Raw genomic sequence first — 12,773 nt, 5'->3', positions numbered from 1 at the left:
TCCACCTTTGGGCCCCCGTGAAGACAAGCCCCCCCAAATCACTAATAGATAGCAACTGTTGACTCTGCAGATTCTAAGAAATGATTTCGTACTGTACGTGGGGACAGGAGCCGGCGACCTTGCAAGAGCACCGGCTTCATCTTCCAGGCGGTCGGGTGCCCTGCCCTGTCCCTTCTTTAGTTGCTCCCGAGTCCCTCTGAGGCTTTCTCAAAGCACGCTCCGCTGGGAGGGCGGGCGGGGCGGGCAGAGGCTCGGCTCCCAGGTGAGCGGCCTGGGATGTGGACCTGCCCAGACAAAGGCCTCCAGTCAGGCCGAGGCAGGGGGCCGCCGCTCTGCAGGCTCAGCAGCTGTGCGCCAGGCGGGAGGCTGGACGTGAGGGCCGCAGGGCCGGCCCTCCGCCTCCGCAGCCAGCATGCCCCTTTCCCCGCGCCTGGGGCCCTGGGGCAGCTATTTTTAGCTCTTGACACCTGGGTATTTTGCAGCCGCAGGATGTCCGGTTTGGAGTCTCTTTCTGGGAATCCCACATGGGGCAGTTGTAAACAGCCCCACGCAGCGGCGGCCCGAGCTGGGAGCCGGCACCCCCCTTTCTGCTGTTTGAGATGAATCAAACAGGAAGCAGACGTAACCATGGCAGCGGCAGCTTGCGCTCCCTGGGGGTGGGAAAGCGTCCTCCCTGGCTCCTTGTCCCTGCCCCAAGTCCATTCCATTTTGTGGCCTCTCCTCACAGATGGCAGGGGGAGCTGGGCCGTTCTGAGTTGTGAGCGGCTGGCAGTTCCTGGGACTGGCGCTCCCTGGAGAGCCTCCCTGCCCTCTGGCAAAGAAAACCAGAAGTCCCTCCAAGCCCGGCCCGCCCCCGCTCCCGGGGCCTCTCGGACCACCACTCAGCCTTCCCTGGCTGCCCTCTGTGAAGGTGGGAAAGGGAGGGCAGAGCCACTTGCTCAGGGGCTCAGGGTGTGCAACACCCCTGAGCAGGCAGGTTCCTCCAGTCCCACGCCCAGACCCCTGGTCCAGCCTGCCCTAGGGTGTCCCAGGTCCCGAAAGGCCTCAAACACCCCAGTTCCCACTTACCCTCACTCCCCTGTTCCCGGAGCACCAATCCCTGAAACAGGAAGTTCAGCATGATGTCTAACCACCATCTTTCCTATCATAAGCAAAACAGCCCGAGCAGTCAAGATGGGGCCCCCATCTGTAACACGGGGAGAAGAGTCGAGTTTCTATCAGCTTCTGCCTTTGTCTCTCCCCCTCCCCCACCCCCTGGTGCCCCACTTAGACCAGCTGCTCCCTCTTAGCCGCCCGCCAGCCCCAGCCAGTCTTTCTCAAGGGCCAGCGCTTGCCCCAACAGGAAGCACAGTCACCGCCCCGGGGCTGTCTCGGGGCCGCTCCTTTCTCCCCTCTCTCCTGTTCATGCCCTCGCCCTCACTGATCCCTCAGCTTCTGGAGACCCTGCTTCCCTGCGCACCCCACCTCTGCCTCCCACCGGTTCTGCCTCTCCCAGATGTGCCTTCCTGGCTCCCCTCACCTGTGCCACCCACGAGGCCACTCAGCCCACTCCCGAGACTGCCAGGGAAAAGCTTAAGCTATGATATTAATGTCCATCGTTATTATTTTATTATTAGCAGTAACTAGTAGTATTAGTATGATCAACAACCACGTGCTGAATGCTTACTGGGTGCTGGTTACTGTGCTGAGTGTCTGACTTGTACTATCTCCTTTGGTCCTCACAACCACCCCATGAGGTCGATACTGCTACCATCCTCACGTTACCAAGGAAGGAAACTGAGGCTCAGAGAGGTTAAGAAACTTGCCGAGGTCACACAGGTGGCAAGTGGGGCTTCTGGGACTCCAGAACCTAAGCTATAATCACTACGCTGGTGTTTACAACCAGTCCCACCCACCGAGGTGAGGTAAGGCCACCAAGGGGTCACACAGGACACAGTGCGGTCCCAACATCTGAAGGCCTGGGCGTGACTCACATGTTCTCACAGTGCCGGTACTCCATCCAGAAAACAACAACAAAAATAAAAACTGAATCATCTCTGCCCGTGTCCCTCACATGCTTCTTCATGTCCAGGAGGCACTCCCCGACCCCATCCTCACTTCCTTTTTCATCTTACGACCCCATCCTCGCTCCCTTTTTCATCTTACGTTTTCCCTGCTTTTTAAATGTACATATTACCATTTTATCATTTCCTGTAAGCTGCCCCCAGCAGGGTATAACTAAACGAGCAAACCCCCAGGTGCCAGGGAGCATCAATGCTGTGTGAAAGCCCTCTGGAAACTGTCAAGCCCTGTCTAAAATGCACGTTGCATAACCAGAGCAAGACCCCCCCCCCACCCCCGAGCGGCTACTTGGGAGTGAACCGAATCCCCCAGGGAGGGGATGGGTGCGCGCGCGCGCGCGCGCGCGCGCTCTCTCTCTCTCTCTCTCTCTCTCTCTCTCTCTCCTCTTTTGCCCAGGCCTCACACACCCGGGCAGGCCGCGGGCAAGGATGGAGGTGCCCACAAGTGCAAAAGGGAGCACCCATCTTCAGGGCAGGCTCCCGGGAACTAGGAACAACACCAAACAGCCATCAGCACCCTTGGACCTGGGGCAGGGAGAGAGGCCACAGCGAGGCCCCGGCCTGCTCCATGGCCTGGGGCATCACGGATATGAGTCCGTGAATAGCAACAAGCTATGAATGCTGGCACTCACAGGGATGCCACATTAATATTCATGACAGTGAATACCAGATCCCCATCCCCGTGATGCCCCAGAATCCCACTCATTTTGCCTGTTATTTTTGGAAGATGGCAGAACTCTGTCGGGCAGATTCTCCAGGTGACACGATTCCCTTTTGTGGCCAGGGCTGCCCTTGAGACTCACTCAGCTGGGGTTTTTCCAGACCACAGATCCAGCCAGGGTGCTTAACACAGCTTTCAGGGAATTCAAAAGCCAGATGCACAGTCCTGGGTACAGATTTGGACAAACCAGCTGTGAAGGACAATTTCTAGCCAACTGCGAATGCGATGAGATGAAAATTTACTGCACTGGAAGGTGGAGATCACTGACTGAAAAGAATGGCATACGTGGTATGGTCTCGTTTTGGTAAGAAGCACGGTGTATGAAGGCATGTCAGGAGATGGGAAGGTGTACACTGAGGTACCGTGGCAGTGATCTCCCACTGCTGGGATCGGGATGTTTCTTATTCTTTCATTTTTGCTCCTCTGTGTTGTCTGATTGCCTACGATGCACAGGAACTGCCTCTGGAATAATAAAACAGAACTGATGTGTGTATGTGCACCCACACGATATCAAGACGGCACTGCCAACGGGCGGCAAAGTCAGGATGCGACCTCTGGTTCCCGTGAGAACTGGGACGTAGGGCTTTCACTGATTCCACGTATTATATTCTTGGACCCCATATCCTCTGGAGTTCCGCATTATCTACAGCTCAGCATCCTCCGCTTCTCCCGAATCACACAGAGGGCCTAGCACAGGCCTGGGCACAAAGTCAGGACTGACTTAATGGATGCCTGTAGGCTGAATAATGATCATTTCCTGAAAGAAATGCCTGCTGCCTCTTCCAGGGCCACTGTGCTGGGAATACAGACTGCTGACATCACTGACCTTCTCATCCCTCCTCTGCCTCACGCTCCTCTTAAAAGCTGCCAGGGAGGGGGCTAAAATAAAGGTCACCCCAACAGATGCTGGCAAGGTACTTACTCCACAGCAGGGCCATCAGGGCCAGTCCCATCCCAGACCCTCCCCGGGGCCAGCTGGCAGCGAGGCCCTCAGGTTCCCCCGCATCCTGCCTCACTGGGAGAGGCCAGGGGTGGGGGAGTGAAAGAGAGAAGGGGTCCACCCTGCGACTTCTGGCTATAGACTCCTGCCGTTCCAGGCCCTTATGGGTGGAGGAATCTGGAACAGTGAATTTGGCCTGGTTTTTCCTGTGAACTGGGGCCGAGCCCAGTTTCTGTTCTTCATGTCTTTAACATTCCCTATCCCTGACCTTCAAAAATATGAACAATAACATCAATAACAGTGATAATATTCTGTGTGTACTGACTTCATACCAGACACGGTGCTAACCTTACTTACTTTAATCTTGAGAACAACTCCAGGAGCTTGAAACTATGATTATTTTCATATTACAGAGATGGAGAAACTGAGGCACAGAGAGCCATGCGCCCAAGGTTACACTCAGTGGTTTGCAGGAGAAACGGGGACACTGCCACATTCCTCCCTCTGTGTCCTCACTCGGAAGGCCCTTCTGCCAAGCTCTGCAATGGGCACAGGAGAGTCGAGGGTGACCGTTCACATCTGTAGGGTGCATTAGAATCCACCGGGAGTTAACACGCGCATGCGAGCAAATCCCCACACGAAAGACCAGGAAATCAAGTCTCAGAGCCCGTGGCAGCCTCGCACGAGGTCCCAGAGCCATTCAGCTGGGATTCAAACCCAGGTCTTTGGTATGAGAACGGCAAGCTGCTTCCCCTCTATCACACAATCTCCTTGGCCCAACTCTCAAGATGGCTCTGAAGGCCTGGAAGGGAGATGCACGGCCTCTAGCACCCCGGAGATGAAGCCTGCGCCCAGCCCCTCGCCCGGCGGGGGTGGGGTGCTGTGCCAGCACCTCATCAGCGACTCCCCCGACTCCACCGTGACTCACTCCTGGGACCCAGGGGAAACACAGCCCTGAGCTGCGGGCAAACACGGCCTGCCGCCTGCCCCGCCTCCAGCTCCCCGCCTCCACATTTGCTAACCGAAACCCGGCTGTTGCTATTTTTAACCCTCCAGCTCCCCCTGGCCTGGGGCTCCCCCCTTCACCCCACCCCCACCCCCTGCCCCAACCGGGTGCTACAAGCCCGTCATTCTGAGAGCAGTTCCACAACCTGAACGCCCAGGAGGGCGCAGCGGATGCCCGTGCAGGTTTGTGGGGCGAGCAAAACAAGACAGTTACGGCCCGTCGCCGAATTCCCCCACCCCGACGCTTTCCGAACCTGTGGCTCCCCGCCTGCCCCGCTTCTCCCTGTCATCCTGGCAGCGGGGGAGGGAGGAATGGGACTTCCAGGGCTGGGGAGGGGGGGGCCGCTGCAGGAGCCAGAGCTGGCCTCCTCGGGGTGCAAGAGAGCTGAGCTGGACTCCCGAAGGGAGATGGGGTCCCCCTCATTCCCTCCAGGGCACCAGGCTCGCCCTGAAAGCCCAGGGTCTCTGCCCACCAGGGTTTCCAATCCCTGCAGGCAACATGGGGAAAAAAGGAAGTGGCTGGTGAAGGGGTGGGGACGGAGAGTTTAGCCCAGGGCCCTCCTCATGGGATGTCCCCTCCCCATCCTGGGCAGAAGGCCTGGGAGACACAGGAGTCCAGGGGGTGACTGCACCCAGCAGCCTAAAGGAGGCCAGGGTTGAAAGACTCCAGGCAGCGGGTTGGAGGGTGGGAGGCCAGACGGGGCCTCTTCTCTCACGTGAGGGCTCCTCTGATATTCAGCTCTCTGAGCAAAGGGCCCGACCATCCTGCAGCCGCCAGCTCTGGGGCCCCAGGGAAGAGCTACCACGAGAAGAGCCTGGAGGTGAGAGGGTCTCCAGGCTGCTTGCTGATGTGAAAGTGAACCTCCTGAGACGGGGGTGAAGAGGTGGGGCTGCCGGGGGACCAGGGGGGGCACTGCCTTCTAGCTGTCATCTGCTGCCCCCACCCAACACCTCCCAAGCCCCCCGCTCAGAGGCTCACCCAGTTTGAGGAGCAGATTCCAAGGGCCCAGGAGCAGCTCTGGAGCGCCCAGCCAAAGATCTCCTCTGCTCCCTCTCTCCTGCCCCGGCCCCCTGCTCGGCCAGCCTCGGCCCTCCCTTTGCCCTGTCCTCGCTGGCCCCTGCCCCAGCCCTTCTTTCTGGTGTGTCCTCTCTTCCAGGGCCCAGCTCCTCTCTAAGCCTTGACCCCCACCCCCACCCCGGGTGATTCCTGAGCCAGGTAAATAAATCCCAGTGGCCACAGAGGCAGCCAGGCTAGACCAAGAGAGGAGGGACTTGGCACTGGAGTTGCAGGGTGGGGAGATGGGAGGAAGGGAGCGAGGTGGGAGGAAGGTGAGGCAGGAGGGTCAGGAATGGGCTGGCACTTGAGAGAGGCTGCCGCCTTCCCAACCCCCGACATGTCGACAGGGCCCTGGACTCGGCCCCACGACGGGGAAGAGGCTGCGCCCCCAGGCGCCGAAGCAGGCTGGGTCCAGCCCTGTCCAGCTCTCCCTCCTCCTCGCCCCTTCTGCCAGCCTCTGGGGATGGCTCGAGCAGCCGAGACCCTGCTGTTCCCTGCCAGGCAGAAGGCTGGAGATTGCGCTCCAGTCCCCTGCCAGCACTCAGCCCAGGTCTCTCACCTGGACCCAGGCGGTTGCCAAGAACGGCTCAGAAGCTCTGAGGGCTCACTTCCAGTCTGGGGGGGTGAGAGCAGGCATCGATGTCACTTCTCAAGCAGGCCTCCCCTGGCCGCCCTGTCTAAGTTAGTGCCACCTTGTTATTCTCTATCGCTGCACCTGGTTCATTTCCTTCTTAGGGTTTAGCGCAATGGGTAACTAGGTGTATATACTCATTTCTTTACTTGCCTACTTGTCTTACTGTCTCCTCCACTAGAGTGGAAGTTCCCTGAGGGCAGACGCCCTGCCTCTGTGTTCACTGTGTATCTGTGCCTGGGACCTGGCACACAGCAAGGCTCAGTAAGCATCCAATGAGTAACTAAATAGCTGAATGCCTGGCTCAGTAAAGGGGGCCTTCTGGTTGCCAACCTCACTTTTAGGACTGACGAGCAACAGTTCCAGGATTTCCCCAGGGACGAGGAAGCAGGATATAACAGGAAGAGCAAGGTCGGGAAGCCCGGGACCCCAGGGAAAAGGTCAAGGCCCAGTAAGCATCCGCACCAGTCCCATGTGGTCCACGGCATCACGCTGAGTATGGACATGTACACCGCAGGGGACGCATGGGTGGGTCCTGGATTGGTCTTGAAAGGCTTGAATTTTGTCCTGGCTCTTCCTCTTAATATCCCTGTGTCCTTGGACAAACCACATACCTTCTGTGGGTCTCAGTTTCCTCAAAAGAAAATATGAAGAGATTGGCAGTCCTCAAACACGGCTTTGCACCGGCTCACTGAAGCGCATGTCAAACTCCAGATTCCTAGGCCCAACCCCTGCAGACTCTGAGTCTATCTGAAATGGGGCCTGAAGATCTTTATTTTTAATACATTCCCAGGTGACTCTAAAGCAAATGCTCCGGGAACCGGCATTTGAGGAGGGATGAAAATGCTTTCCAGCAGATACCTGGACTTCCATTAAAAAAGCCACTCCTGAGCTCTCCTGGTGGCGCAGTGGTTGAGAGTCCGCCTGCCGATGCAGGGGACACGGGTTCGTGCCCCGGTCCGGGAAGATCCCACATGCCGCAGAGCGGCTGGGCCCGTGAGCCATGGCCGCTGAGCCTGCGCGTCTGGAGCCTGTGCTCCGCAACGGGAGAGGCCACGACAGTGAGAGGCCCGCGTACCGCAAAAAAAAAAAAAAAAAAAAAAAGCCACTCCTGCACAGGCATACGTCCCCCCAAAACGTGTCCACACACCCCACGCAGAGCCACGAATTGCAACGGTGCACAGCTCTACAGACGACACACATCTGCACTACACGTGTGCGTGTTCCCCAGACACCCAACAGAGAGCCACCACGTGGATCGCCACCTCTACATACACAGCCCAGGGGCACACATGCAGGCGCACCACCTCATACCCAGTGTGCACACACACCCATCACATGCTGACCCACACTAAACAGACACTATCCTGAATTTATTTTGCCTCTGGGAACTGGTCCAGGACCAAAGGAGCTATGCTCTGCTGATGAAAACATCCCTCCCGCCTCTGCCACCCCCCACCCCTTGCCCCAGGCAGCATGCTGTCCAGCTCCCCCTTCGAAGGGGGAGAGCTGCTGGAGGACAGTGGGGAGATGGGATGAGGGGAGGCACAGAGCCCTCCCCAAAGTCCAGCAGGCCCTCTCTTTCCCGTCCCCCCGGGGAGGTGCAAAAGGGCCTCCACCCAGCCCAGCCCCCCGCCCCGACCCCCAGTGCTCGCTCAACCCACTTGCCTAGATTCCCAAGCCCTGGGCCTAGGCGCCAAAATGGCAAAGGAGGTGGCCAGATTGAGGGACTCCTCCTAATACTCAGACCTCTAAGGAAAGGGCTGTCTGGGGGCATTTTCCTGCAGCTCGAAAGCCTGGGTCCCCCAGGGAAGGTTGCCACAGAAACAGGGGGAAATATCACAGGGAAACACAATACCCGGTAGGGTCACCTGCTGACCAGGCTTCCTGCTGTGTTGCCCACCCCCCATCTCATTGCCTTCTTGGCCTCCTCCTCTGGCCTTAGCCTAGGCCTCCTCACCAATGCTCTCCTTCCTGCCTCCCCTGGGTGAGGGAAAGCAGCCTTATGCAGAAACTCTGCCCCTTTTGGTTCCAAACAACAACATCAGGGATGGCCCAGAGCTGAGTCCCCCGCTTCTAATCCTACCAGCATCCCCACCACAGGAAATCAAAGCTTCCTGCCCCAGAGGAAGTGCCCCATCTAGTGAACAAATCCAACACATAAACGCACAGTCCCAGAGCCTTGGGGAGGACAGAGGCCAGCTCCCACGCCTTACCCCGGGCCCTGTTTCCAGCAATACCCCACACCCCACTACAGGCCCCAGTCTCAACGCCGACTGAGGACAGGTCAGGGCCGAGGCGTAAAGGGGGCATGGGCAGGACCTGAGCCAGGCCAGGGGAGAAGAAGGCCAGGAGAATGGGCACGGGCAGAGTTAGAAGGTCTGGTCCCAGCCCTGCTCAGCCTGCCATTCCCTGGCTGGGTGACCCTGGGCCTTGCATTAGCTCATCTTCTCTCAGACCCCTGCCAACTTCAGAATTACTAGCTCTTAAAATGAAAGGTCAGGAGAAGAAAGACAAAGAGATGCCAGGGGTTACGCAGGCTTTGGCCTTGGGCAAGGACGCCTGCAGCTACAGGAGGGTCCCCGCTTGTACGCCCATCACACATGCGTTTCTCCCTTCCAAGGGCTTCATATCCGAATTGAGGAGAGGATGGACGAAGAGAAAGTTCCAACTCTCATTCCCAGACCAGGATGAAAGCTGGGGTCCATTATTCCTGAAGGAAGTGGTGGGCATAAGAGCCCCCACCGATCCATCTCCTCCTCTGTGGTCACTTTACTGATGGGGAAACTGAGCTCCAGCATAAAAGCGGAGCGACCAGTTTAGATTCTTGGAATAGTCAGTGCAAGACCTGAATGCAACCTTCTCAGCCTCAGGATCACAGCTTAAGACTTGGTGGCCAGAGAGACACCCATCCCTGGGCTCAAGCTAAGGAACACAGAGACCTCGGGCGAACACTTCCCGGGGCCATTCCAGATGTTACACCAAGAAGCAGCTGTGAGCCTGGCCAAGCCAGGGATGAGAACCATCAGGGGACTAAAGGCAGGGGAGGAGTCCCAGCAGGTCCAGGACCTGGTTCCAGTCCAGGTTCACTGGGAAGAACACAGCAAGACTGCTTTGTGCCTTAGTTTCCCCAGAAGTGACTCCACAGAGGAGGAAACTTACTTATTAATGCAGGTGGGTAGAGGGAACAGAGAGCAGAGTAGGGAGGTTGCGATGCTGAGCAAGGAGGAGCTAGGAGATGTGTAGTAGAGGCTGGAGAAGGAGCTCCCGAGAGGGCTGGTATGAGGACAGGAGTGTGTGGCAGCCTAAACCACTGGGAGGACCTGGCCTGTGGGGTGCTATGGGGGAGAAATGGGCCACCGAGGTGGCCCACTAGGAGGTAGGAAACTGAGTCACATTCTCTTTGCTTTCAGCCCAGTGGCTGGGCAGGGGTCTTAGGAAGGTTCCCGTGGATCCAGGTGCAAGTCCAGGGAACAGGCTGATGAATCCAGATGTTGAGTCCCCAGCAGGGCCACTGAAACTGGCAGGCAGAGCTGGGCCTCAAGCAGATGTTGAATGAGGGTGTGGGGAGGGATGGGCAGCAGCAAGACAGCCAGTGTCCAGATGCAGGGGGAGGCCTCTGGGGTATGCAGGACAGCCGGCAGGGACGGGGAATGGCCTGGACTTGGTGGGAGGAGCACCAGTGGCTGGCAAGGTCAGATCCGAATGGGTAGCCTGGGCAGCGGGAGGGAAGGAAATGGGGGTAGGGGGAGCTGGGCGGCCTGCAAGCCCCAGAGGTCGGTCTCTCTCTCTCTCTCTCTCTCTCTCTCTCTCTCTCTCTCTCTCTCTCAGCCCACAGGCCTAGAAACTCTGGGCGTCAGGGCCCAGCCCAGCTGCCAGATTTGCCGCCTGCTCTTACTCCCCAGGACCAACAGACCGCAGGCTTGGGGGGCACACATCCTGTCCCCCACCACTCACTACACAGCCTGCGGTCACCATCTTCCCGCGCCCCTCCAGCACCTCCGCAGCTCACTCGGGCACAGGTGTCTCTTCACCCTGATGGGTGAGCAAAGGTGGGGGGCGGGGGCGGTGCTGAGAGAAACCTCGCTGTCAGAGACCCTCCCTCCCAGGGATCACACTTCCCAGCGGAGGGGTCGGAGTACGGTCCGGCCGGGATTCGCGGGATGGGGACGCTGATGTCCGGGGCTAAGAGCCCGGCCCCAACTCAATGGGTCCTGCCCTTTGCCCTGCGCTTCCCAACCTTCCGCTCCGGAGCACCGCCCCCTCCCGGGGCCGCGGCAGCCGTCCCTCACTCCCGGGTCCCCCGGTCCGTTCTCCCCGCAAACGGGGGTGATGGGACGCCGGGCCCGCGCACCGGCGGCCCGGGGCCTCCAACTCCCTCCCTCGGGCCTGTCGCTGCCCCGCGGCTGGCGGATGTGGGCGCCCCGCTGGAGGCCCGAACCCTCCGGCCCCGGAACCAGCCCGGGCCGGGAGCCTGCCAGAGCCCCGCGGAGACGGGCGGGGCGGGCACGGGCGGGGGGGGCGCACGCCGGGCCGGGCCCGCGGGGCCGCCCGGAGCCCGAGCCGGAGCCCGAGCCCGGGCGGGCGGGCGGCGCTGGGTGCCGCGCGCAGGGCGGGGCGGGCGGGGGGCGACAGCCCAGTACTCACCAGCGCCGGGGCTGTGCATCCAGGGGCCGGGGCCCTCAGAGCGGGGGGCTCATGGCGGGGCGGGGGGCTGGGGCGCCGGCCTCACATCCCCCCGGTCGCCGGAGGCTGCGGAGCGACTGTGAGACGGCGAGAGGAAGGGAGGGGGCCGGGAGGGGGAGGGCCCTGGCAGCCCGGCCGGCCGGGTAGGATGACAATGGAAGGAAATGCTTTATCTGAGTCTGAGAGCGGGCCAAGGGGGAGGGGAGGGAGGGGGCCGGCGCTCGCGGCCCGGGGACACACCACCTCGCAGACACGGCGCGGCGCCCGGGCTGGCGGGCGGCGGACACCCCGCGCGGCCGGCTCGCGGGGAGGCAGCGCCGAACCCGGAACGTGGGACGCGGCCCCGACCCGCCCGCGGATGCCGCGCTGCCGCCCAGCCCCGGCCGCCGCGCGGCGCAGCGACCCGCGCACAATTCCCGGAAACTCAGATACCTGAGCGCACGCACCCTCGCAGACACCACGTACGCGAGCACACATCCATGTTTACCCAGGGCAGACTCGTTCACACAGACACTCTGCAGGGGAGGACCCCCGCGCTCACAAGCACACATACGTACGGCCCACCAGCCAACAGTTACACAGGGGGACGGCGGGACACGCGTGGAGCCCCCGGTCCCGGCGAGGAGTCCCAGACAGACACCCCCGCCCCCCGCCCCAAGCACGACTTGCCTGAGGAAAGTTCCAGGATCTGATTTGAATCACTGCCCAGCCCTCCCCCTCTGCCACCTCCTCCCCCCCCCCGCCCCGACCTCGCCAGCTGAGGGGAATCGAAGGGTCCAGCCTGTTCCTATTAAAAGAAAAAGGGGGGTGGGGGTGGTGCGGATTTTGAAAGTTCTCTTTTTTTAAAGAAATTTCTCAAGGGATTTCCTTCCCTCCTCTCCTCTTCCTCTCTTCCTCCCATTCCTCTCCCCCCACCACCCTCCCCCCTACTTTCCCCCTCCCGGTCCCTATGAGTCAAACTTCAGCAATGTGCCCAGTGTCTCCCAGTGCATTACAGCGGATCACAGAAATGTTCCAGTCTGTGAGTCGGAATGCAGCCGCCTCCAGCCCTCCCTCAGCTAATAAACTCAGCTCCGGGCTGGCTTTACGCAGCAGCCCTCCCTACCCCCACTCCCTTTTAGCGGGACCAGAAGGTCAGAGTCAGGGGTCGGGGGCTGAGGACCTCGCCATTGTGCTTCCCGGCCTAGTCTATGAGCCCTGTCGCCTTTGGCAATCTGCTGGGTCAGAGACACAGCGGCTCCCGGGAAGGGGAGAGGTCTGCAACGGAAACGCTGGGCTCTCCTGCGCTGGGGGCCTCGCTGCTAGAAGGCAGAGCGCAGCTTCCCTCCGTCCCCATCCTGCCTCCTTCGGTCCTGGAAAGCCAGAGTCCCGGATTCTACAGAAGAAGAAGAAGAAATTGAGGCTGAGCCAGCGGCGGAGCCACGACAAATTAGAAGCAAGAGTCCCAGTGGCCTAGGGGGGCTTGGCCGTGCCAAGGTCCAATATGACCATAGACTCCTTGCTGCTGCCAGACCGGGTCCGGCCTCACCACCTGTTGCTCCTGCTTCCTACTTCAGGCCTTTTCCTGGTCCCAGCGCTCACTCAGCAGGCAGGTCCAACCCCTCTGCGCTTGTTCACTTATCCTCACAGACCCCTTTCCTGGCATCCAAGGTCTCCTACAGCATGGCGCCGCA

At 60.0% G+C, this 12,773-nt stretch overlaps 1 protein-coding gene across 13 annotated transcripts in view; it reads right to left on the bottom strand.

Annotated features, from left to right (window-relative positions):
• Positions 1 to 12,310, bottom strand: part of HDAC7 (histone deacetylase 7) — a 36,486-nt gene extending 24,176 nt beyond the window's left edge. For 2 of the 13 annotated variants that reach the window (XM_060166426.1, XM_060166429.1), the window contains exon 1: positions 1,069 to 1,169. In XM_060166426.1, the coding sequence (XP_060022409.1) occupies positions 1,069 to 1,120 (52 nt within the window). In that variant the 5' untranslated portion in view covers positions 1,121 to 1,169. Of the gene's footprint in view, positions 1 to 1,068; positions 1,187 to 4,980; positions 5,146 to 5,705; positions 5,844 to 6,879; positions 7,252 to 10,371; positions 10,445 to 11,061; positions 11,159 to 12,262 lie in introns of those variants that run through there. The other 11 variants (XR_009543523.1, XR_009543522.1, XM_060166435.1 and 8 more) reach the window with 11 other exon arrangements.
• Positions 12,311 to 12,773: the final 463 nt, after the last annotated feature.

This window comes from Lagenorhynchus albirostris, chromosome 11 (genome assembly GCF_949774975.1).
Source record: "Lagenorhynchus albirostris chromosome 11, mLagAlb1.1, whole genome shotgun sequence".
Lineage (NCBI taxonomy): Eukaryota > Metazoa > Chordata > Mammalia > Artiodactyla > Delphinidae > Lagenorhynchus > Lagenorhynchus albirostris.
Note: the sequence above shows the minus strand (reverse complement) of the source record. Positions and strands in the feature narration are given on the sequence as shown.